Raw genomic sequence first — 26,549 nt, 5'->3', positions numbered from 1 at the left:
ATGCCCCCTAGCCCCAGCCCTTTTTGTCCTAGCTGTTGATGCAATGTTCTACCTACTTAAAGACTCCTCTGTCACTCCTCCTGTCAGGGGTATTTCACTACCTAACAAAACGGAAATCTGTAATGTCCAATTTGCTGATGATACTGCAATATTAATTAAACTCGATGAAGAAAACCTTGCTGCCCTGCTGAAAAATATAGAGCTATTCTGCCTAGCCTCTGGAAGCAAGATAGCTATGCACAAATCCAACCTACTTGGTTGGGATGAAAACCCCCCGAACTGGCTCTCAAAATTCTCTCTCAACTGGCTGGGCCCTTCTCATATTGTTAAATATCTAGGCATCCCATTCTCTGTCCTCCCAAATCTAAAAGAAATGTGGGACTGGGTAAGGAATAAGATAGAAAAGAAGCTCTCTAAATAGAATAGGAACTATCTGTCTCTAGCTGGAAGATTTAAGGTCTGTCAAAAGATCTTGGCATCATATAACATATACTTCTCTTCTGCCTGGCTCTTCAAAAACTATCAATTTAATAATATCCAAAAACAGATAAGGGATTTCCTTTGGTCTGATGGAAAAGGTACCAGGAAGCAACATGCACTGAAATGGGAGTGGTGTACTATGCATAAACTCTATGGTGGGATGGGTCTAAAAGATCTCAAATTACAGGGTATTGCCCTCGCATCCAAATGGATCCTCAAAGCCATGGATGGAGATGAGCCATGGAAAGTCCTAATAAGGAACAATATCTCATCCTCAATTCCTAAGAAAGCCAAGAAATGGAAGGATCTCCCCATGATAGACCTTCTTCTTGGACAGATAGAGGTAGCCCAAGCTAGGTCAGAGGTCTTTAAGTCCCTATGGAAAGCTTGGGAGCAGGTGAAACACTTGGTGCAAATCAATGTAAATGGAAATAGACAGGGGCAAATTACCAGTGACAGATCTATATGGTGGAATCTAATTCATAATGGGAAACCATTGGCAGCTCTGCACTAAAGTGGCACAATATGGGAATTAAGTATATTGACCAGATTCTGGAGAATGGCCAATTGAGAACATGGGAGGACCTGAAGATTACCTTCTCTATCCCGCAGTCCCAGAGCAGAGCATATAGCATCCTGAAATCGGCCTTAGCCACTTCTCTTCCCCCACCTCACCCTTCTCTCCCCCACTCTTCCATCTCTGCACTCTACTGGGTTGATGGCACACCTCTCCCCTCCCTTAAAGCCAAATGCATATATGCATCTCTCACTGAGGCAGATGACATTTTTCTTCACCTGAACAAATGCTGGGAACTAAAATGGGAACCAAAGGAGTGGAAAGATAGGTTAGGTAAATTCTGGGGGTCTCAAAATGAACCAAAAAAACAATTCTTTGGCTGGAGATTGCTGTTAAATAAACTTCCCATTAAAGACAAGGAGGGTAACTTCCTAAATTGCAAAATTTGTAGATTACCAGAATCTGTAAAACACATCTTTTTTGAATGTCACTTTGCAAAGGAAATTTGGAAATTGTTTGGTCTTAATCTGGAAACTAATGGTATTGAAATCATAAATGTCGTTTTAGGCTAAATTAAGGGCTGTAGGAAAACTGCAAATATCTTCTGGGCTTGTTTATCTTTAGAAATTCTTTGGCTCATTTGGAAATACCGTAATGATGATGTCTTTAATGACAGCACCAGCACCTCACAGAGTCTCTTAGGAGACTCATTTTTTATATTGTTTCAATGCAGGTCACTATGGTTATAAAGTTAGACTCAGAAAAGTTTGATAGATGGATAAAGGAGGGTGCTGCCACCGTTTACATTAGGGAGCTATCCCACGACTTCACATGGGAGAGAGATGAACCAGGAAAGGCAACATTTGAGCAAGCACTCATGGCCTTCATGAGACAGATGGATCGTAGACACCTACACATGGAGATTTCCCGGGAGGAAGCTGACTTGCTTCATGAGCACAACTCACATCCCCACAAGCAGGATATACTTGATGGATGCAGGGAAGTATGGCAGGATGGAAACATGGGCTGGGTTGCCTGGATCCCACCAGTTGGAGACAACCTTGACCCAGATTCTGAAATCTCCTTTTCATAGTCCTTTAGAACTCTATTTTTTTGTCCTTTTGCTCATATAATTATGATGTAATTAGTGTAAACATCTTCCCATAAGTGGAGTTGCTCGTGAAACTCTATATTTTTTGTCTATGCATCCTTCTACGATGCCTTGATGTACTCGTGAAACTCAGACATTCCTGATGACATGTAATGGCTATTTGATATCTAATTAAAAAAAAAGTTTGTAAATAATTAATAATAATAAATATTGAATAAATTATGCAGTATACAGTATTTATTTAAAAAAAATGAATTTTCGATAAACATAAATAAAATTATGTATTCATTTTGAATGCATCTTGATCCACCAAATTTGATAAAAGAAAGTTTAATAAATTTGTTTTCATAAAACTTTTGTTTGTAAAATCAAAAATAAATTTTTTAAACACAAAAATTTTAATAAAAGAAAATTTTTCTCAAGCTTTCGAGTAAATACTTGGCTCCACACACCAATGCAATGGGTGTGTCCGTATTCAGGCATCAATGTGGGTGCATCCATATTCAGCCGTCAACGCGGGTGCGTCCCTGTGCGTTCCTTCTCAGCTCAACCTTCGATGCGGGTTTGTCCATTTGTTCCTTCTCAGCTTGCAGTCTTAGCTCAGCTATTTGTCGGCAATTTTTTTTTCTTAAATAGGGTTTTCGTGTGTTTTTTTCATTCACGATTTAATTCCAATTAAACCTTCGATTTTTTGATGTTTTAATCATGCAAAATTGTTGAAAATCGTGTTGGCTGATTTTTGCCGATTTTTTGGGAAATTAATCGGGAAGCTCTATGATTGCTGATTAATCATGATTTTTTTGCAGATGTTTGCTTCTATGATATATATTATATTATATTATATAATAATGTTATATATATTAATATACAATAATATTTAAATATAATATATATGATTTATTTATTATAATATTAAATAATATAACATATATTATATTATAAAGTAATAATATTATATATATGATATTAATATATAATATAATATCTATTATATTATATTATATAATAATACTATATATGATAATCACTGAATTTATAAAAAACATTAACCGAATTTGTAAACAAAAACTTTAACAGCAATTATAAAGGCAAAAACACTCGGCGGACTGAACCGCTTACCCTCACCCACATCGAGGCTCTCGGGCCCAAACCGGGTAACTTAGAAGAAAGGGAAATATGAAGAGAAAGAGAAGCCGAAAGGGTGAATTTGAAGGGTTTCCCATAATATTATGAAAGAGAAGTGAGAGGCTAAATGGAGATATGTTGAGTTCATTCTTTCTCTTGGATTGAAACCTTCGTGGTTCTGGAGATTGGAACTTGTTGGGCGCAAACCCTTTCGAGAAGGTCAGTTTTGGTGGTGAAACTATCCACCCTAGCTGGTATTTTGCGGAATCACCTAGATTTCACATATGCACTTTAATGTTTCTTTGATCAAATTTGTTAAGTTTTTTTAAAAGACAAATTTCTGGAGGTTGAAAGGATTACAATCTTATTTAGAAGAATTTTCTGTTACAGCAAACAAGTATTGTTTTCTGCAAGTATGTTACTGTCATTTGTGGCATGGAAGATTTATCTCAGCGGCAGGGTTGTGGGTTAAATATTTCTTGACATCGGTTGCTGATGGATCACTGCTAGTTAGTTGTGTTTATCTAATTTTTTCTGCAGCTTGTGTCTGATTGATTTATGAAGTTCTTAGCAATATATAATCGATTTCCAGAAATCTACTTGCCTGCAATCAAGAATACTATTTAAGCTCAGGTTTGAAAACACTGTTTGACAAATTATCGTGAAGGGATAGGTAAAAATTTGGGCAAGATTTTATAGGGGATATTACAGCAATTGTAGACATTTTTCTATGAACAATTTTAGTGACAGAGAAGATTTCTTTTGTGGGATTGAAGATGTCCATTTTAGTGTGCCAATGGTGGCAAACGTTTAGTCATTTAGTTTGCAACATAGAAGGGACCAACATCCTTTTTGGACTTGAAATTCCTTTGTTGGCACTTTGTAAGATGAGTACATTAAGGTTTCATACTTGTGCTAGTGCAAGTAGCTAGTCGTAAAGGAGTGCACCATTGAATTTCATGACTGCTCTGCGTTCTTGTGTAATCACCATACATCTATTTTCAAATAAATAGCTTGATTTTGGACAATGCATCGAAAACTGAAGCCAAGGCCAAGTTCAAATGAAAGCTTGCGTTGTATATGAGCAAGCTAATGCATGATTCAATTTTAAAGTTCTTTGAACTTAAGAAAAAATTCTGTATGCAGGCACAACATAACACAAAATCATTTGTGACAAATGCCAAAGCATCGACATCTTCTACACCAAGAAATGACATTTTTTAGTGCTACTCTACCTATGGGAAATAATTGGATACCATTTTTCAAGCCGTTAAGCAACAATCCCCATACATTCATTCAGATCATAAGCAAATTTCAATTTTTGCGCATAGAGCAAGCTATAGAACGTGTATATTTGTAGCAATTCCAATTGGTGAATAAATAGGAGGGGAAAGACAAAACGACAACAATTTATGTTAGCAATTGCCAATTCATAAACTCACCATAACTTCACATATGCCTACATTGTGCTCACATGTATGCAAACATTGAAGACCGTATCAAGTCTCAAACTCCTTATTGCTTTATTAAGCCAATGAATACGAAAGCTCAAGGTCTACACACCTTTGGCAGTATTGAAAAGGCCTTGGAAATCTATCAACATGGTTTCATGAGTGAACTATGTATGACAAAGCATCATAACGTTTTTGTGCTTGTTGTAGAAAGTTATTTAGAAATAGCCATCACAATTGCTTGTGTGTTTGCTACCAAAGGTTTGTTAGTGTATCTTGTCAATTCTTATGAGGAATTGGATGCACAATTGGACCGAAAAATGATAGTGTGAGGCAGAATCCTTGCTCAGATTCCAAACAATAAAGAACTTTATGCAATATGTATTACACAGGTAATTGGTAAATAATTGAATGGATTAAATGAATGATCAAACGATCATTTATAGTTTACAAGGATCGATGTTTCTTCTAAGAAACAAACAATAACAGAAGTAAAATTAGAAACTACTAATATTTACAATATCATACAATATTGACCATTAAATATAATAACAAAAGATATTATTATAATACCCTCCCTTAATGGTCAATTTGTCTACTACACCAAGGAGCCCCTTGAACTTAACAAACTTATCCGGATGTAGGAACTTGGTGAGAATATCTACAGTCTGGTCCTTAGTAGGAACATATTGCGGATGAAGTGACAATGAAGCTCAACATGCTTGGTTCGCTCATGGAAGACTAGATTTTTGGCGAGTTTGAGCACCCCTTCATTGTGAAATCGATGAGTCTGGGATCTTTGGTCCATCCATAAAGGATACCAAAGTTTGAAGTGCCTTATACATAGCACAGGATCCGCCTCGGTGCAGCCCAATAATTTGATGTAGGAGCTGTCGTGAAGCAAGAAATGTTACTCACTGCATAGCTCAGATCAGGTCTAGTGGTGGTGAGATATATTAAACTGCCCACTAGTTGCTTGAAATCGGATTCATTCTCGACTGGAGAACCAGATTTGGCTGACAACTTCAGGCCTTTCTCCATAGGTGTAGATGCAGGTTTGTAGTGCTACATTTGGAACTTGTCTAGCAGAGCCTGAAAGTCACACAACCAATACTAAGAGGGGGGGTGAATCAGTATTGGAGATATTAAAAATTTCTAACAAAACATGATGCCATTTGAAAATAAATATATGAAAGCAGGCAAAGCACAAATTTTTTTTATTGTGGAAATTACTGTCGGGTAAAAAACCACAGCACAAATGAGCTCTTATTAATTCTAGAAGAATGGGCACCAACCCACAAGGGCTACAACCTTGAATACAAACAACTGATAAAAGAGAGCACCAACTCTCACACAACACCAACTGTGATAAACAAAAACCTCCAGCCTTATAAAGAAGAGAGCACCAACTCAAAATTAATGAGACTCCAATCTCAACAGAAATTCTATCCTTGTTAACATGACACTTATAACTCAAAACCACATAACAATATAAAGATACAGACACAGCTGAATGTATTGCTTTTAGATTTCAAAAGATATTTTTGTGTATCTCTGTAGACTCTTTCACTAATAAAATATACACCTAATCTCTGTTGCTCAGCAAGTGTATTTCATTTTTAATTAACTTCCAAAAACTTTCATCTAATCATCACTTTTCAAAATTTTCCATCAAAACTTGGAATGTTAAAGAAGAACCAAAAATCATTAACTGCAACTCCCAAGAAATATTTGCGCCCGCCAATTCAAAAAACGACCAAGCTCACAAAAAATGGCACAAAAAATAATGTTTTAGTTATCGTGGTCTCTCTGAACAAAACCACACCCCCACAATAGAAGAGATTCCTCCCAAAAACGACATCGGCAATACAAGATTCCAGCAACCAAAATGCATATTTGAATTTTCAAAATTTAAAAAGTATCTACCAGGGGACACTGATTTTAGCAGCCCATGACCTACACAGAGGCAGTAAATACAATAAAGAGAAATTTATGAGCATGATATATAAGCCAAGAAAGTCATGGTTAGCAAAAAACGACCTTTCTCTAAAATACGACTTCCAATTTTATGAAAATCTGCAATAATTATTTCAAAACACGACCAGAGAAAATTTTTGAGCAGCTATACAAATTCTGCACAACTTCTGAAAAGTAATTAGCGCACCAAAAAGAAATTGATAGCCCATGTAACTGAGAGAGCTGCCACACAAAACACGTTTATAGGAATATAAAAAAACGGCTTCATTTAAAGCGATTTATATGGAATCGATTATTTGTAATTTTAATGAGGCCTAGAAAGCATGACTAAAAAAAAAATGACAGACTTGGTTCGATTATATATATCTATCCAACATAGTGCTTTGCCACCACATACCCAAATGCCACGAAGACACAAAAATAAAACTTCAACATACAATATTTAAAAAAAAATCGATTCCAAAAGGAATTGTGTTGATATCGACTCATTTCTGGCAGCTCCGTAAATTTCTGGCAGCTCTACAAATTGTGTTTGAGGCTCATACACGCTGTGAATGTTGGCCATGAGAGCAAAATTGACATAATCAGGCTGTTTTCTCTTCTTCGGAGCAGTTGTCCCTTGAATGAGCTCATCATCATGAAAATTAGCAATTGTCTTAGCCCACCATTTAGGCCGGAGAGTAGAATTGCCAACATCAGATGCAGGAGGTGCAACAAGATCAGGTTCATCAAACTGAAGATCAGAGGAATCCTAAGGAAAGTTAGGTGTTGCAGTTGCATGTGTAGTTGATCCTGTGCAGGAGAAGGAATTGGTGTAGGTGCAGGAATTGGAACAACTGTAGCCCTCCCATCAGGTGGACCTAATGGAAGACGAATACCTAAGTCTAAAGCCTTCAATGGCTGATCCTTTGAATCCACAACTGGAGGAGAGAACTGAAATGACCCTCGTTCCTCATAAAAAACCACATAACGATTGAAGGTGAGACGATTTGTCTCGATGTCAACTAGTCGGTAGGCTTTGTGAGTATCACTGTAGCCGGTGAGCATGAGTTTCTGGCTCTTGGCATCCAACTTGGTGTGTTTCTCATCAGGGATCCAAACAAAAACAGTGGAGCCAAAAACCTTAAGGTGACTGATTCTAGGCTTGTGGCCTGACCAGGTCTCTTTTGGAGTCTTTTTCTTTACAACCACTGGAGGAGATCGATTCAAAAGATAGACTGCAATTTTAACTACTTCAACCCAAAACTTCTTTGTAACACTCTTGTGTTCAAGCATAGATCGGGCCATTTCGGTAACTGTGTGGTTTCTTTGCTCAACGACACTGTTTTGTTGAGGTTTTTAAGGTGTAGTGAGTTGGTGCTTTATGCCATATTGTTCACAAAAATGGGAGAAGGCATAAGAACAAATTTCTCACCCATTATCAGATCGAAGAGTAACAATAGGTTGACCATGCTCTTTTTCTACTAATGCTTTGAACTTTTGAAACACAACAAACACCTCTGATTTTTGATGAAGGAAATGCATCCACATTTTATGATTGAAATCATCAACAAAAGTTAAGGAACACCTGGACCCAGTAACAGAATGAGTAGCCATAGGCCCGCAAATATCACCATGGACTATTTGTTGTACCTTAGAAGCTCTCCAAGAATTGCCATCCGAAAACGGAGTCCGATGCTGCTTCCGAGCTTGACATGCTCCGCAAGCTCCGAGGTTCTGAGTCTGGATCTCTGGCAATCCGATGACAAGATCTTCCTGAACAAGCTTGAGAAAGATAGTGCTCATTTAAGTGTCCATAATGCTAATGCTAGAGTGTACTAACAAAGGAGAGCTTGGCTGCCATGGCAAGCTCTTGAGAATCTCCAGAATCAACTAGTTTGAATAGACTATGATCCTCAAGACTCACGGCAACAGTAGACTGAGTCTCCCGAGCAATGATACTGCATTGATGTGAACTAAAGGTCACGTAGAGGTGAGGAGAATGTCTCAGAATTTGATTGATTGAGAGAAGGTTGAGTTCCATTCCTGGAACTGTTGCAAGGTGTGCGCCCTTGGTCTCCTTGTGTTGTGCAGCACAGCGCTTCGGTTTGTGAGATGGCTTAACCACCTCCTGTGGATTCTATAAGTCTAGTGGTTGTATCGGGCATTAATAGGTCGATCTTTTGGTGCAATGACAACTGCACTTGTAACAAGTGGTATCAGAGCTTGGTCACAAGTTCAAATCCCTCGCTTGCGTTGGGGGGGATTGTTGCAAGGTGTGCGCCCTTGGTCTCCTTGTACTGTGTAGGGCAACGCTTGGGTTTGTAACATGGCTTAACCGCCTCCTGTGGATTCTATAAGTCTAGTGGTAGTATCGGGCATTAACAGGTTGATCTTTTGGTGCAACGACAACCGCACTTGTAACAGGAACATAGTACACGTTGAGGAAAATCAATTTCCTCCCTCCAGATCGAATCTGCACATTGTCCTTTTCGACAATGGTGAACCAATCTCGGCAATGAGTGAAGTGGCATGTGGCACTTGAATCGATATACCATACAGAGGATTTTACATTGTGTGTAGGTTTTTTAGCCATGAAGGTGTAAAAGGCAGACTTGCTATACTCAGTGTGCTCAGCTACATTTGCTTTAGGTTGTGAACCGCTTTGCTTGGCCTGTGCAACCAAGCGTTTACGTCACTCAAGTTTCATATGACCAAATTTATGGCAGTAATTGCATTGAATACTTTACTTCTTTGGGCCTTTTGATGACGGAGCAGAGCCTTCTGATGACGGAGCAGAGTTCTTCTGCTGAGAAGACTGCGACTTGCCTTTATCCTTATGAAAGGATTTGGTTGCGAAAGCTTGTTCTGTAGAGGATGAGCGGGTACTACTGTCGAATTGTTGCTTCCACCGATCCTGCTACAGAAGTTTATTCCAGAGATCAGCGAATTTCAGATCAACATCGGTTGAGGTGATGTTAAGCGTTTCGACAAAATGCTCGTAGGACTTTGACAAACTCTTCAAGGTTATGACGAGCACTTCCTCCTCCATATTCCGACTGATGGCTTCTAACTGGTCATAGATGTCCTTGATCCGATTGAGATGCTTCTAAAGGGATTTGCGTGCATCCATGACTATAGAGGAGCATTATTTTCAGAAAGAAGGCTATGCTCTTATCAGATGTCTCATGCAGCGTCTTGAGATGATCCTGTATCTTGACAGTTGTTTTGCCAGAACGTATTTGAGGAAGTTGATCATCGGTCACTGAGAGCTTGATGAGCATGACAACTTTGCAATTTTGTTCATCAAACTTTGTCTGATTAGGATAGGCTGAAGTGGGATGGGGGACCTTTCCAAGCACCAACTGATCGATGACACGATACTCGAAAATTGTGAGCATTGGTTGCTTCCATGTATTTTCATTTCTGCTGTTGAATTTTTGACTTTCCTCAAGTAGAATATTCGTCAGAGATGCCATCATTGAAAACTGAGGTCAAAGCTGGTTGATCGAATGATGGCACAAATAGAGGCAGGAGATAGTCAACGCATGAAATCGTGTAAACGTGATGCATAATGAATAAAACTGAGGCAAAACACTTGCATTGATTTTTAGGTAGAATAAAGTATTTTTGGGCATAGATCCCAATGTTCAGATTTTTGATGACCCAAAAAATTCTGATACAGACCTAGAAGAGTTTTTGAAAAACCCCCAAAATATTTCTTTTTGAGAGTGGTTTTTCGAAAAACCCTAGCCGCAAAAAAGATATTGAGGGTTCGTAAAAAACCCTAGCTGGGACAAACAGGTTGCAGGTCGAACAAAAAAATGGCAAAAATTAGAAGTTGCCGCTAGAAAAATCCCTAGGTCGCAAAAAACAAATGTTTGCAGAAGGTCGTAGAAAAACCTAGAAGCCGAGTCGGAAAAAATATAGGCATGAAAAAAATCGAGTAGCACACAGAGGATTCTTGCCAAAATTTTTTTCTTGTCGCACAAAAGAAAAATTGTGCAATAAATTTTTTTTCACCAAAAAAATGCAAAAGACTTCCGTCACAGGTTGTGCAGGCGGAAAGCAGAGAGTACGTGCGCAGGAAAACGATCACACAAGCTTTGTAGAGGTTGTGAAAAACAAAGAAATAAATCTTGTTGCCGTCGTCAGGAGCCACAAAAACACAAAATGCCACCAAAAATCAAAGATACAAATACAAACGAAGTCGTTAAAAGAATCGCGTGGAACAACTTTGTGTGGGCTAGAAAGGGCTAAGCACGATTACGAATAGAGAACGAACGTGGGTGGGAAAAAATTTCCCCAAGATAGACCCACAATTTAATGAATGCAAGACTGGAAAAAACTCTTGAAAAATTACACTAAAAAAATTCTCTAGAGAAAATTTTAGAATTATAAGTTTTTCAAAAAATTTTAGATTCGTGCTCTGATACCATATTACATAGGTAATTGGTAAATAATTGAATAAATTAAATGAATGATCAAATGATCATTTATAGTTTACAAGGATTGATGTTTCTATTAAGAAACAAACGATAACAAAAGTAAATTTAGAAATTACTAATATTTACAATATCATACAATAGTGACCATTAAGTAAATAACTAAAGATACTATTCTAATAATATGTGGAATTGGAACTTGTTTTATGTTAGACAAGAAAACAGGACATGGAATAAGAGAAATGATAAAATCTCTTACATGCCTAATATTCACCACACAATTTAAAATAGTTATCTTCAATATAACTCTTAAGTTATTGGTTTTGGTATAGGGTCGGGTATGTGTATAGGAACGGGGTTTTGGTATGCCTAATCTACATATGCATATGTAGGTGCAATTTTTTTAAAAAGCATACCATATTGAAAATATATTTGATATATTATATACTAATAATGGCAACTGAATCTTTGGTATTACTATAATGACAGTGAGAAAAATAATATTAATTGTTAATTGATAGTTTAAAATTTCAATATTATGTCATATCATATATGTCTAGAATTCTAGAATCAGGACTCAAATGAAAATCATTACAATTACAAAATCTGAAAATGATACAATAAAACTTTTGTATCTTGGTCATCAATCTTCATCAAAAGCATCTACATTGAATTCATCATCATTTGCACCACAATCTAATGGAGTGCCTCTCCCATTGGGTATATCATTTGTTAAGAGCCTCATCATCATCATCAACATCAACTCTAGCAAGCTTTGCAATAGATGCATCCAAGTTGGTAACTTGAGAGTTATATCCTCATTCGTCAATTGCCCCTTCCTTGTGGTCACCTCCCTTATGTGATAGGAGGTTCATTGAATCAAGACATGCTGATGTAGGACTTCCTTGATTGGTGGAGCAGTGACTAGGATGCCATCTTAGTTTGCACTTGTACTTGGTAGATGATCATGAAGGAATGTTGAGTGATCTCTCTTGATACTCAACATATGTCACTTGCTCAAAACTTAGTGTGATGATAATCAAGTTTGACCTTCTACCCTTGCTTGTCTATCTTGCCTTGAGGTGATTGTATGACTTCTTTTTATGAAATCTTTTGAATATCTTGAAATGATTCTTCGCCAGTAACCTTCTTAGTATCATTGTGCTTGCTAGTGGAATCTTTTCTCTTGAATGTCATGCTTGCCTTGTATTGTGTTACATCTCGATGTAATCTTGAATGTGCTTCCTCACTCGCTTTGATTCTCCAATCAGACCTGGAAAAGAAAACATTTTAGTCATATTGATGACATAACAAAATTGACTGAATCAATATACCTTCTATCACACTAAACGAAGAATTTTGGACCTTTTGAGTGCCAATGGAGGAGGTTCGCTCCTGCAAGGGAGCAATGGAAGTACTTTTTGCTCCTAGAAGGGAGCAATGGAATAGGAATTCACTCCAAGGTGAGGGCAATAGAAATAGTCTTAATTCTGCCACTTAGCTATGTTCCATTAACTCATGTCTGGGTATTCTTGCCATCCATGCATGTGAATGTGTCAAATTATCCTCAAGGAAGGCTTTAGAATCAAATTTGCTCCCATGAGAGAGCAAAGGAAGGTGTATTCGCTCCTAATGAGGAGCAATGGAAGTATAACTCGCTCCAATCAGGGAGCAATGGAAGTAACCTTCGAATTCACCACTTAGCTAGGTCTCATCAATTCTCCTCTTCTCATCAACTTAAATCTTGTAGTTTTTCTCTCCTAGTGTGTAGATGTGTCAAATTATCATTAAGGAAGGCTTTGGAAGCAAATTCGCGCTCATGAGAGAGCAAAGGAAGATGTATTTGCTCCTAGAAGGGAACAATGGAAGCACATTTCGCTTCTAAGAGGGAGCAAAGGAAGACGTATTCGCTCCTAGAAGGGAGCAATGGAAGTAGTCTCAAATTTGCCATCTTCTTTCCATTCCTTAGTCAAAATTATGATGCATTTGCTTCTTTCCATGATCAAAATGATTTGAAGGTACTTAAACTCGCTCCTTACCCTCAAATATGTTCAAGAAGTTCAAATTGCTCCAAGATGAGGGCAATGGAAGAGGATTTCGCTCCTAAGAGGGAACAAAGGAAGACATATTCGTTCCTAGAAGGGAGCAATGGAAGCACATTTCGCTCCTAAGAGGGAGCAATATTGCTTGGATGACGAAGGAAACTTGCATGTTTGGCTAGACGTGATCTAAGGGGCTCCTCCATTCAATCTATTGTTTATGCCAATGAGTAAGGACGACAATTCAAGAAGTTCACTTCTCAAAGGAGCAATGGAAGTTTGTCAACCTTAATCTCATCCTCCTGATGCTACCTACCTCTTGATAATGTGCAATCACTCCGCTTTGATGGCCAAGGAAGAAATTTGCTCCCATGTCTGGGCAATGGAAGTGAATTTCGCTCCAATTGAGGAGCAAAGGAAATCTTCATGTACTTAGCCAAATTTTGCATCATGCTAGGCTAAAAGATCAAATTCGTTGCTTGATCAAAGTTCCAGATTGCAATTTGCGATGACCAAGGGTATCTTGGACCCCATAGAGGGCTAGAGAAGGAAATTCACTCCTAAACCAAGGCAAAGGAAGTCGGTCAAAACCTAGGCAATGTAAGTCGCTCTTGCCAGAGGGCAATGGATATTTTCCCATACTTAGACAAATTTTGCTCCTGCAATTGACCTTCCTTACTTGCTATGCTCAAATTGACATCACTCGACCTGTATTCAACCTAATGAGGGAGAAATGACTCTACCATTGCCTAGCCACTTGACAAAGTGCACTTCTTCAAATGAAAGGCTAATAGCAAAAGACCCTACTACCACCAACAACTAGCTAAGACAACTAACCTAGAAAGCGAAAAAGTGGGGGTCCTGTTGTGACGTTTTCACACATTGCCCCATTGCAAATGGGGACCCATGTTTTTTTTGCTTTTTAGGGTTTGTTTTCTAGGTCTTTTAGGGTTTTGTCAGTTGGCCTTTGCATTTTTGAGAGCTGTCGGGGAGATCAATAGGATAGCAGGTCCTGCTGGAGTGAAGTCCTGATCCTGAAATTTGGCTAAGTCTGAAAGTCCTAATCCTGAAATTTGGCTAAGTCTGAAAGTCCTGATCCTGAAATTTGGCTAAGTTTGGAATGTCCTGATCCTGAATTTGACTAAGTCTGGAAACTGAAAAACCTCAAAAAACTAGATTTTGCAATATAACTCCTGGAGGTCTGAAACCACTCTCAAACATCCTGAAAGTATATATGGAATATAACTTAAAGTATAAGAAAGAAGATGTTATATTCCATAAAAATTATCCTGATAGAGAGTTCAAAAAGTCAAATTTCGCTCCTGTCCTTCACTGAGGATCCAGAGCGAATTTCGCTCCTGTCCCTCTCCAAGGGACCAGGGCGAAAAACCTAATATCCAGTCCTTCTTGCCAAATTTGGACGAACCTAAGCCAAGGCGCGAATTTGAAATGATGTTTAAAATGCCTTGAGGTTGATATGATCAAGAATTTGCGCAATGGATGCAAAAGGCGCTCTTGTCCCTCACTAAAGGACCAGGGCGATTTTTATAAAATCAACAATTTCCCTCCGAGATTATGCTAAGGCAAAGTTGAGCAAGATTGGAAAGGTCTTCTAAATCATGATGAACAAAGGTTTGACTCCAAAAACTTGATGATCCTAGGCCAAATGCAAAAGGCGCTCCTATCCCTCACTGAAGGACTAGGGCGAAAATCTCTAGAACATCAATTTTACCTTGCAAAAAACGAGTTGAACATGCACTGAAGGGACGAAAGGGATCATTGCTAGCTCCACAACGTGAATTGGCAATTAAAAAATGAAGGATTGAGGACAAAAGTGAAAAGGCGCTCCTGTCCCTCTCCAAGGGACCAGAGCGAAGTTATTGGCATTCACTATTTTTTTACTTGGGCGTTAATATCCTCCAAATCGCATGAAATGCCAAAATCATCAACTTCGAAATATTTGAAAAAATTAATTAAATTGGCATTTAATAAATTAATTTTGGGCCTCAAAAAATCGAATTTCTATTATAAAGGCATTTAAAATTAATTTTTGTGAAATAAAAAATTAAAAGTTGAGCGCACAAGGCATTATTTTGTCTTTATTTATCAAGTCGGCCTTCTTCTTAGTGTTTTTTTATATTTTATTTTTTGGCTTATTTTGTCAAGTCGGCCTTCTTCTTAGTGTTTTTTTATATTTTATTTTTTGGCTTATTTTGTCAAGTCGGCCTATGGGAAATGAAATGGTGAGCGCTCTATATATTTGGGTGTGTTTGTTCATTATTCAAATCGTTCATTCATTATTTCAAGTGCGATTTGGAGGGCAAAGAAGAAGTGCGAAAGCTGGCCTATTTGGAGCAAATTTTCCTCAAGTGTTGAAGACTTAAGATGGTGGAGTTGATGCTTGTGAAGACTAAAGGGGGCGCATTTTGCTAAAGGGAGTCTTGATCTACATTTTGCCTAGCGAATTCTCCTATTTTTGCATCATTTTTTAGAATTAAATTCCCAAGTGGAGGTATGGCGAGATCATCCTAGTCCCAATGTTGAGATTTTGAATTTTGATCCAAGTTTTTGAAAATTACATGGTTAATTAGGAAATGATAACTCAAGATTTATCATGAAGTTTCCTAATTAAAATCTTGAATCTTCCTTTTAAAGTTTAATTTTTAGATTTCAAGACATATTACTAATTTTGAAATGTTGTGTAGGTATCAAGATGGCGACTCCAAAGCCCGGAGGATCTACAAGACGACAGGTTCTCATCAAGGACGATCAAGCAAGGACAAGGGCAACCTCCTCCAGCCTAGCATCGACAAGGATGGCCTTCTTTGGACTAACGTCATCAAGGGCGACTTCTCCAATCCAGTATTCCAAGGCGAGGTACATCAATCATCCTGCACATCAAGGACACAAGAAGTTAGAACAAGGGTTTGTTGAAGAAGCAGATAGTTCCAGATGAATTAATTAAAGCTAGCTTCTCAACAACATCAAGTTGAATATTTACCAAGTTACAAGTGTCAGACGAGGTGGCATCCTAGTCATCACTTCTCCAGTCAGTATGGTCCACCTCAACATTTCCAGATTCAATGTACGTAACTTATGGAAGGTGGCACAAACTCCGATGTACCTACCCTAGCTATCCATTGGTGGAATTTTCTAGAGAGGACATGTGTCCAAGCAATACAATTTTATCATTGGTCAAGCATTAAATGTTATGTAATGGTTGTAACAAACCCTAATTAGGGTTTTCATTGTAAAATCTTGGCCATTGATCTCGAATTGATCTCAGCCATTGAATTGTATTATGGGCACTACATAAACCCCGACTCTTCATTTTGTAAAGAGACAAGCAATAGAATAGCAATTAGAGTAGAGTAGAGAGAGAAGGCAAAGATTGTTGCCAAGATGTTGTTGTAAAAGACTTGTAACTTCATTGGAGAAATGGTGAAATTTATGGGTCGATTCGACAATTTGCATAGTCTTTATACTTCTCATGTTTGATTTCATGTTATTAGATGAGTGGAAGAAATGTGCTTGATTGATGGTGGAATTCGTATATCCATACTACTAGCAGTTTGTTGATTGCAGACTTGCCTTGTGTAGTCAACTGGAATCATTCAGCTTAAGCTTAACTTCAATTATCGCTTCTTCATTGATATGCATCAGCCTGATGGTGTCTATGCCGGCAGTGATGATTTGAACATCATAAAGCTTTCCTTCGAAGATCGCACTAGCCTTGTGGAGATGGTCCTGCGATGTCAAAACAAGACCTAGTTAGAATTTCATCAAAGATCAATCATTGCTCCTACATTCTTAGTGTTAGGATTAGATCCTTTCCTCGCCCTCATCTTTTTTTTCCTTTTTTCAAGTCAAAGCTAGTAAGAGCCTGTGTTCCAGCAATATTCAAAGTAGATCAGACATTCAATCATCAAATGTAAGTCCCCTTGTGATTCCAGCAAATCACATCATACCACAGAGAGCTTATCCACACGTAGAGACCCTACATACAAGAACCTTGAAGTCATCTCGATTGATCCTTTTCGCGACATCTTCAGCATTTGGAGGCTTTACTCAAGAGAGGATAAGGTACCCTTGGGTATTTTATTCTGTGTTTGATTGTGTACAAAATACACGTCAACAGGTCCCCATTTGCAATAGGGCGATGTGTGAATACGTCACAACAGGTTGCTCTTCAATATAGAATATTCTTAATTAAACTGCACTTGTCAGTTAAGGGAGCGCTTGGGAGTGCCTAGGAGTGGCCAAGGAGTATCCTTGCGACCCTAGGTTTGTTGTGGTTATGCTCTTGTTGCTAGATTGGTACTAGGACCGATTGGGTATGGCACTGGGACCCTCGGGTGAAGAACCCAATAACTTAGATATATGTATATGGTGGATCTAGCAACGAAATGCAGAAAATCAACAACTCTCCTTTTTCCTCTTCCATTTTGTAAAATATACCTAAAATGAGGGCATCTTTATAAACATACCCTAAATTGAGGGGAAGCCCCCTATATCTTTTTAAAAAATCTAGGCACTTGGTGGGGATGCTTCATCACTGTCCTTGATTGTCCTAAATTTACTGGTTTGCAGGGATTGTTAGAATCCTGAGGACATGCCTGTAAGGTCAAGTATTGTAAATGGATGTAGGTTCAAAATGGGATTTTCTGGGTTCCTAGATATAATAGATTGGGTTGGTGTAATTTCTACCGGAAAGAAGGCCAAAGATTCTACGTTGTATGGTATGAAAGAAATTAGAAACTAATTGACCTTTTGTTTTTCAAAACTTGTGTGGAGAAGTACAATTAACGTTAGAAGTCCTGCCCATTTTATAGCATTCAAAGTGCAGAATCCTGTAGACTATGAATTTTGTTGCATAAAGTTATTATTACAAGTTGCAAAGGATATATGTCATCTAATGCAGTATTGCAACATTGCTGTGCTAATTTAGTGTTGCAAGACAGTGATAGGCCGTCTGATATATGACATGTTGTAGTCATGATGGAGTTAAGAGTGTTGGAATAACAAAATTCATGTGATAGTCATACATTTTGATCCCCAAAAATGATCCAGTTTTTGTGCTCATTGGCATGTTTTTGAACAATTGGTCATTTCTTTGATGCTGAAGAATGATCAGGGAAGTATGATGTATCCATGTGTAGGTGTTGGTCCACAAGAAGACACAAAGAAATAAAGAGTATTTTGCTTATTTTAGCAAAATTAGCAATTAGTAGAGGGGGTAAAAGTGTGATTGCCATGGTGAATTCACTTTGACTGTGGCAAGTGCATAATTGCTTCTCTGTTGGTTCACAAGAAGACACAATGAAATAAGAGTATTTTGCCCATTTTGGCAAAAGTAGCAATTTGTACAAGGGGTGAAAGTGTAATTGCAATGGCAAATTCACTATGACTGGGGTAAGTGCATAATTGCCTCTGTTCGAACCAGTGAAAGTTTTTTGTGCAGTAATGATGTCTAGTAATGTTTTAGATTCTGAGTTTTTCCTCGAACTCTTCCTATTGAACTGTTGTTCCAGCTTCCCTGTGGCACGAGGGTCTCTTTAACCTCTTGGAGGTCGAATTCTTTATGGTGGAGTCTCAATTCTCTTGTGGAGATTACGTATTGTATGTTTTATATTTATGACTATCATGCGTGTTGTAAGGGCAGAGAGCTTATTTGGGAGTCTTTAGTTTATTCTGGGAGTTGGACAATTTGTTGGAGCTCTGTAGAAGGTTGAAGGGGCTGTGAAAGCAATCTTTGTAGCCATTTCTAAGAACTGATTGTACATTCACATTTAGCTGGAGTTTTTTCCCACGAGGGATTTCTCTGGGAATCTCGGTCTCATTTTTATGGTGTTGAATTCTCTTATTGTCTCTTGTCTTACATTTCATTCACTTGTCTCATAATCTTTTGTTTTTCAAGCAAATAAATTTTATATAAACTAGTTGAGGCTTTCTATGATTGTACATTGCTACATATCTCTGCACAGCACTAACAGTTTCCCTTTTAATCTCTTTACATTTCCCATAAGACTTTACACAAATGAATGCCATGCCCAAGTTTGGTAGCATTTCTGGCTCATTTGATTACTATGCATGTTGCAAAAACAATTCATTTTAAGTTGCATGCATTTGAAATTGTTCACTTTAGTAGTATGATTCCTTGTGTCAGCTATGAGCATGTTTTGGAATTTTAGGGCTTTGGTTGTTGGTTTATGCTTGTCACCACTTCAAATTTTACATTTTTTCTTAGAGTTCTTAATACATTAATTAGTCAAATATATTCATTTAAAAAATTCATTAATCCTCTTTTATCATGCAGGGAATGGGGTCAACGGTTTATGGACCTTTATCCTCAGTACACTACCTGGGACAATTATAAGGATCCTGATCGGCCACTTGTAATTGGTTATGTATCACCAGATTATTTTACACATTCTGTGTCATACTTCATAGAAGCACCTCTTGTATATCATGACTATAGCAAGTACATGGTGGTTGTTTACTCTGCAGTTGTCAAGGTAATATGTTTTGATTTTTGAGAACGAAAATTTATTTTGTAAAGAATAAGATGATTTTAATTGACATAATCAGCAGCAATGTCATAACATGTAGAAAATACTGTTTCAATCGGCTAGTTAACATCATCAAACTTTACTTTTTGATGTTTCCTAAAATTGTGATGACTGGACTTGCATATTTGTTTTCTACTTAAAGCATCATTATCAAGCACTACATAGCTGAGGTGATACAAGTGCTTCAGGATATTTCATTTGCTGTGAAATATGCATACACCTTAACATGAATGTATTAAAGAATGTTATCTCCTTTGATAAAGAGATTTTCATTTCATATAGGTGAATCCACCACATCTATTGGGACAAGACTGTAATGTCCCCTTTTGGGACATACCTGATTTTTGCCCAAAGATAACAAATCTAATAATACAATTTATTTACAAGAGTATTATTTTACTAAATTACACAATAGCAATTGAATTCAGGGAAATAATCAATTAACATGAAAGAAAATGGTAATGAGGATTCCTATTGTAATCGTGCATGCTATAGCTTATTCCTAATAACCAACCATATTAGAAATTTGAGACTGGGAGACTGTCCTCCACAACTGAGTCCAAGAGCGCCAAACAACCAATCAAGTCGATCGGACTCCTTGGTCCACAAGCAATCCAACTCAATGGATGGTCTACTTAATTTAGGGGACTCGTACTCCTGCATCTCCTTATTGTGTTTCCTTGTCAATTCCTAATATGATTGCTTTATGAAAATCAAATGAATAATTACAAATCTTAAGATTCTTGATGGATTGGCAAGTAAATGAATAAATCTGTTCTTACCAATATCACAAATTAATAAATATTGGATTCAACATGTTGCATACCAATTACTTCAACAATATAATGGTCTTCTGCATCCTAATTACAATTTTAATTTCTGCTTATTACTGCTTATTAATTCCAATTTCTTACTGCCTTGTTATCCAGATCGGATCTCTATTTATTATTGTCTGAATTTCTGATTTCAGATCAAAAGCAACTCTCCACCTTTCATTTTAATTAATATGGCTGATTAGCATTTGCTATAAATAAATATTTATTCAGTCTGTTTATTTGTTATTGGCAGTTAATTAATAACTAATCCAGTTGGCCCTAAAAAATGTAAATAAGTATCCATTGATCTCTCCTTAATCAGGTCGGCCCTATGTTAACATGATTGTTACTATTTACTATCTTAATTTCTTTTATTCTAGTCAGCCCTTCATTAACATGATTGTTACTATTTACTATCTTAATCTCTTTTATTCTAGTCGGCCCTTCTTTATTTGGTCATTAAGGAGCTATTATTTATGAGGGCCAATTGAGGTCTGTTATCAGTATTGGTGGGGCATGACAAAGACTCAATAAATTGCTAGAGCACATGCAAAAATGCCATGCCATAAAAGAAACCACCGTGACACATTCAAAACTCTTATGAGTCAATCAAAATCATCCTGTCAGTAATGCAAGTGCCTTTTGCATCTGGTGGTTTTGCCTCAGTGCAAAAGAGTATCTATTCTTTTGATCACTTACACAAGATTTTTTTGGCCTCATTGTGAAACCATTTTCCAAGCTGGTTGTTTTTATTCTCCACATAAAGACCACAATGTACCAAGGGCAGTAGACATTTTTTGGGCATATATTTAGCAATTTTGAGCTATCATGATCAAGTTCTTCGATGGTGATGATTTCTGGTTCACTTTTGGAAATCATTGTGGATGCTTATCAGCTCAATGTCGATTATGCTTTTCCACTTCCTTTCACTTACAAACTGATGTGGCCAAACAAAGGTCATCAATCGAAACTTGTCTGTACTTTTTGCAGTTACCATTAATAGAACAAGCAATGTGGCTATTATCTGCACATTCTACATGAGAAATATAACTGGGCTATCATTCATAGCTACTTGGAACACTAACCTTTTGAAATCTATTAAGTCCACGACTCTTGGAGCCATATAAGGTCCCATTTGCTGTCATTGCCAAACATGCCCTTTGCTCACTCAGGAGCAGGGCAGAGATTCTTCCTTAATAGTTGCTATTGAGGATTTATTTCTTTCCAAGTTTCTGATTGTTTGTGGCTTTGAAAGAAGTAGCATCAGGAACATAAAGCCAGCCTGACATGTGCTTACGACCTTCATCTTTGCAGTTAATCTCAATGCTTTGTGTTTGGAACCTCCAGGTCAACTTGACAGATGTAATGTCGACAATTACGAGACAATCCGATTAGACGAGATTTTATGCTTGTTTGAGTTTCCCATCACTAAACACTTTCCGAATTTTAACCTTCTCTGAAGATCTTACTTGATGTTAGGACACTTACCACTCAGTTGATGCAAACTATAGTGTATATGGATGGATGGAAAGAAATCTTACCAATGCATGCCAAGTGTTTCTCACATTCTACTTTTTATCAATACCCACATTTACAACAGAAATTTGAGAAATTTTCTCTAGCCAGGGAAAACTTGATTAAGCTCCTTGTCGGTTAAAGTCACTGTTAAACATCCTTATTTGTTATACAGTATTTATGACTTGATGTATGCCTTGTTCTCAGGAACTTAGTTGTGGCCATCCATATTCTGGTCCCATGATTTTCATATTATTTATACTCTATTAAAAACCTTATTGAAGGGTATACAGAAGCATAGTTTTTTGTGGAATCACCTGGGATTCTCATGATTCCTCACTTATTTGCATATACTTCTCTTTGAAGTCTTACTCTACTTTCATATCCATGTCCTTGTATTACTGGAAACATTTTCTGGCATTGTGGACCTGATATGAAGATTGTGAGATCATTTGATTTTGTGTATTGAGTACTCAAATTAGGTGTAGGATCATTTACCTCTATAAACAGTTTAGCTTGCTAGATCTGGATATACTTTATGAGAATGATGTCAGTTCTTAATTGGCTCTATGCATGTAATTTTATGTGGTAAACTGTTTTGAAGTATTTTTTAACTATTTCTAATGGTCACGAATAGTCTGGATTAAGAATTTAGAGCAATAGTTTTTGTTTATGCTTACAGTTCCAGGTCAATATTTATTTTGTTTTTTTCCCCCCACAGAAACATGTATTAAACCATGTTCATTTTTATTTTGCTTGTATACTTCTATATCTTGATTGTTTCTTAGTTGCCTGGAAGGGTAAAGTGTTAAACCATCACTATTTATAACTGTTTTTCTGATAATTCTTAATTTTAATCAATTTGACAGGCAGATGCAAAAACTAATAAATTTAAGGATAAAGTATTGAAGAAAGGAGGATTGTGGCGAGACGTATATGGAATTGATGAGAAGAAGCTAGCTACCATTATTAGAGAAGACAAAGTTGATATTTTGGTGGAGCTGACTGGTCATACAGCTAATAATAGGTTAGGGATGATGGCTTGCAGGCCTGCTCCAGTACAGGTACGGGGACGTTTTTTTGACATTTTTAATTTATTGGATCTTAATCAGTGTTGGTGGTGTTTTTTCTGTATATAGATAGATTATCAATAAGAGATTTAGAGTTAGACAAAAATGCATGTAATAAGATTATGTTTTTTTTCTCACAATTTTTTATTTTTTAAATATTGGAAAAACAAAGTTTTTCTTTGCACATAGGTTAAAATTTGTTGCACTAAGTTTGAGTTGGTTTCTGCAATTTTCTAGTGAAATATTTCTGTTTGAGTAAATTTGTAATTCAATGATGTCCATGCAGGCTACATGGATTGGTTATCCAAACACAACTGGTCTGCCTACCATTGATTATCGATTTACAGATTCATTGGCTGACCCCCCAAACTCAAAACAAAAGTCAGTGAAGTTTGTATCTTGTTTATATTCATTTCTCATGTTCGTTCTTCATGCATTTGCATATAGGAATGCATCTTTGTATAGGAGGGTAAATAGTCTTTTCTGAAGTCATGGTTATATTTATACGGATAAGAATTATCTTTGTTTGAACTTGCAGATACATATAAATCATGCTGTATGCATATTTGGGTACAGCTTCTTTATCAAATTTCACGGTTACCTATTCTCAGATATCCCTGTTTGCAGGCATGTTGAAGAGCTTATTAGGTTGCCTGGTTGTTTCCTGTGTTATACACCATCTCCAGAAGCAGGGCCAGTTGTACAAACACCAGCTCTGTCCAATGGATTCATCACTTTTGGAAGCTTTAACAACCTTGCAAAGGCAAGATCATTTTCTTACAGTACTTAACATCTCACATTTCTGACTCGCCTCGAAAATCTGACTAGAGAAGGATTCTGAATATTATGTGTCATTGCTGAAAATTTATAGCTATTGAAGTAGGCTTGTTTATGAATTTAAAACATGGCTAGATGTAGACTATCATTAATTTAGTTGTGAGAGAATTATTTGGGCTATAATAATTTAGTTTAGCTGTAGTTGAATATTAATTGGAAAATGTTGGTCAAATGTACCTGAAAAGACGGTTAAGTGTCTTGACCATTTTTTATCTGGGATTTTGATGTACTATTAACTGCATTCCTATAAGACAGCTAGAGTCCCACTTTATATTCAATTCTGGAATTATTCTCAATTTCTTGAAGAATTAATAGCCTTGGACCCTTTGGATGTACTTTTAACTGTATTCCTTTTAGACAGCTAGAGTTTCACTATATATTCAATTCTGAAATTATTCTCAATTTCTTGAAGAATTAATAGCCTTGGAGATGATTGGTAATAATTATGCTGCAATTCTGGTTGATTCAACTTCTTATCTCTTTGAACAATGATCTACAGAAAAACAATAATTATATATTCATCTTGTTTTTCTCCAGATAACACCGCGGGTTCTATGTGTTTGGGCAAAAATCTTGTGTGCAATACCTACGTCAAGACTGGTTGTTAAGTGCAAGCCTTTTTGCTGTGATAGCGTAAGGGCAAGGTTTCTGTCAACCTTGGAGGAACTTGGATTAGAGTCCTTGCGTGTTGATCTTTTACCTTTGATTTTGCTTAACCATGACCACATGCAAGCATATTCGTTGATGGATATCAGGTTAGAGAGCTCATAATTTGAATTTTGTCAGTGAGATATATTGTTCATAATTTCTTTCATTTTTAACAGACGTATAATCCTGTGACACTTATTTTTATGTGTTTCTTGTTTACAGTGTACAAATGTTACTGCTATGTTTTAAGTGATGTGAAAAGAAAAATTGAAATATTAGAATCTTTTTCAGGCATTCAATTCATAATTACAATATCTGTATTAGTCTTATGTTGGTTAGTCACTTAGTTACTGCATTCCTGGAAACATTTGGCATGAATGTTTCCCAATGACATATATTCTTTATCTTGAAATGTCTTAATGTTTTATTTGTTAATAGTTATCACATTACTTGAAGGAACTGGTAGTTATATCCTAGATAGAATCAAGGAACATGACCAAGATAAAGCATGATAAGGTGGAAAAATCAGCCTTGGTGGAATATTTTTAAATCTTTAATGATTGGACATTTTTGAGTTTTCTCATTTAATGAAATGTTAGTTGACTTTGCTCAGTGTGTGCTTCATTCCAATATTTGCCTTCTTACTGGATAGGCCAGTTATCTGAGAAGGTTGATTCCATTTTGCATGATCTAGATATGAATTTTGCATAAATCTAGAAGCAATGCACACAACATGACCAAACTTCTGACTAGTTGTCTATATAAAGTGGGATTGGTATTTTCCAAAGAAGTTGAGGATTAAGTTCGATGCAAACTTAAATAGTTATAGTAGCATGTTTACAATCTATCATGTTGAGTTTGCGAAGCCAATCATGTGCATATCAAGCTTGAGATAGCACAATAGAGTGACGATTTTTGAAGAATGCGTATGTCAATCATTTCAAATGATTGGTTCAATTTGGTCTTATATTTGTGTATTAAAGAATTAAGAGTACTGGTAATAGTAACTCATCCACATAAACCACGATAATGATGATTTCGCCATCTTCAATTTTCAGGAAGAGATCATTATTAAATTGATAGATAGAGAAACCGAGCGATTGAGAGAAGTTAATTTTTGTATACCAAGCTTTATAACTTGCCTAAGACAATAACTAGATTTTTTAAGTTTATATCAATAGTTTTTTGATAGGTTGTTCAAAATTTTTAGGTGGAGACATGCAAATCTCTTTTTGAGGATCACCATTTTAGAATGCATTTTAACATAATTTGGTGTATTTCCCAACCATTTTGAGATGCAAAAGCAAGAAGAATCCTTATGGTGCTTAGCTTTCCAATTGAGGCAAATTATTAATTTATTAGTCATAATTTATACCATGTCATTGAGTAAAGCCTCTAGTGACTAAGCTTGCCTTGAATTTGTCTACTTCACCATTGGACTTATACTTGAGCTTATAAAAGCTAATGTCAATTGACAATATATCTTTTGGAAGGCAGAGGAAGAAGATCCTGTGTCTTGCTTTTGATTAGAACATTATGCTCTACTATGACAGAATCCCTCCATCTTTCAACTCTATTAGCTTCTTGAAAGAATTGAGGTTTACTTGACTTCTAGTATTCGTTTGGGCTTCGTTGTTGTATCTTTTTCGGTCTTTGTAAAAGGGGTGGACCCCTTTTGTAGCCCAACTTTCACCTCTTCGTACAAAAATGTAGTAATTTTTGATGAAGAAAGATTCTTGAAGTTAACGTCTTGTATTAGGCATTCTCAATTGCTATATTGTGAAAGGTTTTTTTTTGTGACTAGTATTAAATTGCTGTTAACGATTTATTTGTTTGTGGAGGAAAAATCTAAGTTTCCGGTCCTAGTACTGGTTCGAGGGTTTGGTTAGCAGGATTGGTTTTTTTTGGGTTTGGCTTGGTTATAGATTCATCGATACAGATGTAAAGTTATTTCAATTTTAATTAAAGAAC

At 36.8% G+C, this 26,549-nt stretch overlaps 1 protein-coding gene across 2 annotated transcripts in view; it reads left to right on the top strand.

The window, feature by feature from the left end:
* Positions 1–26,549, top strand: part of LOC131063143 (probable UDP-N-acetylglucosamine--peptide N-acetylglucosaminyltransferase SPINDLY) — a 119,202-nt gene that overhangs the window by 70,909 nt on the left and 21,744 nt on the right. For both annotated transcript variants that reach the window (XM_059213863.1, XM_059213864.1), the window contains exons 12-16: positions 19,441–19,639; positions 22,893–23,087; positions 23,380–23,474; positions 23,721–23,856; positions 24,468–24,685. In XM_059213863.1, coding sequence (XP_059069846.1) covers positions 19,441–19,639; positions 22,893–23,087; positions 23,380–23,474; positions 23,721–23,856; positions 24,468–24,685 — 843 coding nt within the window. The remainder of the gene's footprint in view (positions 1–19,440; positions 19,640–22,892; positions 23,088–23,379; positions 23,475–23,720; positions 23,857–24,467; positions 24,686–26,549) is intronic.

Source organism: Cryptomeria japonica, chromosome 11, assembly GCF_030272615.1.
Source record: "Cryptomeria japonica chromosome 11, Sugi_1.0, whole genome shotgun sequence".
NCBI lineage: Eukaryota > Viridiplantae > Streptophyta > Pinopsida > Cupressales > Cupressaceae > Cryptomeria > Cryptomeria japonica.
This window is presented reverse-complemented; position numbering and strand designations above follow the sequence as displayed.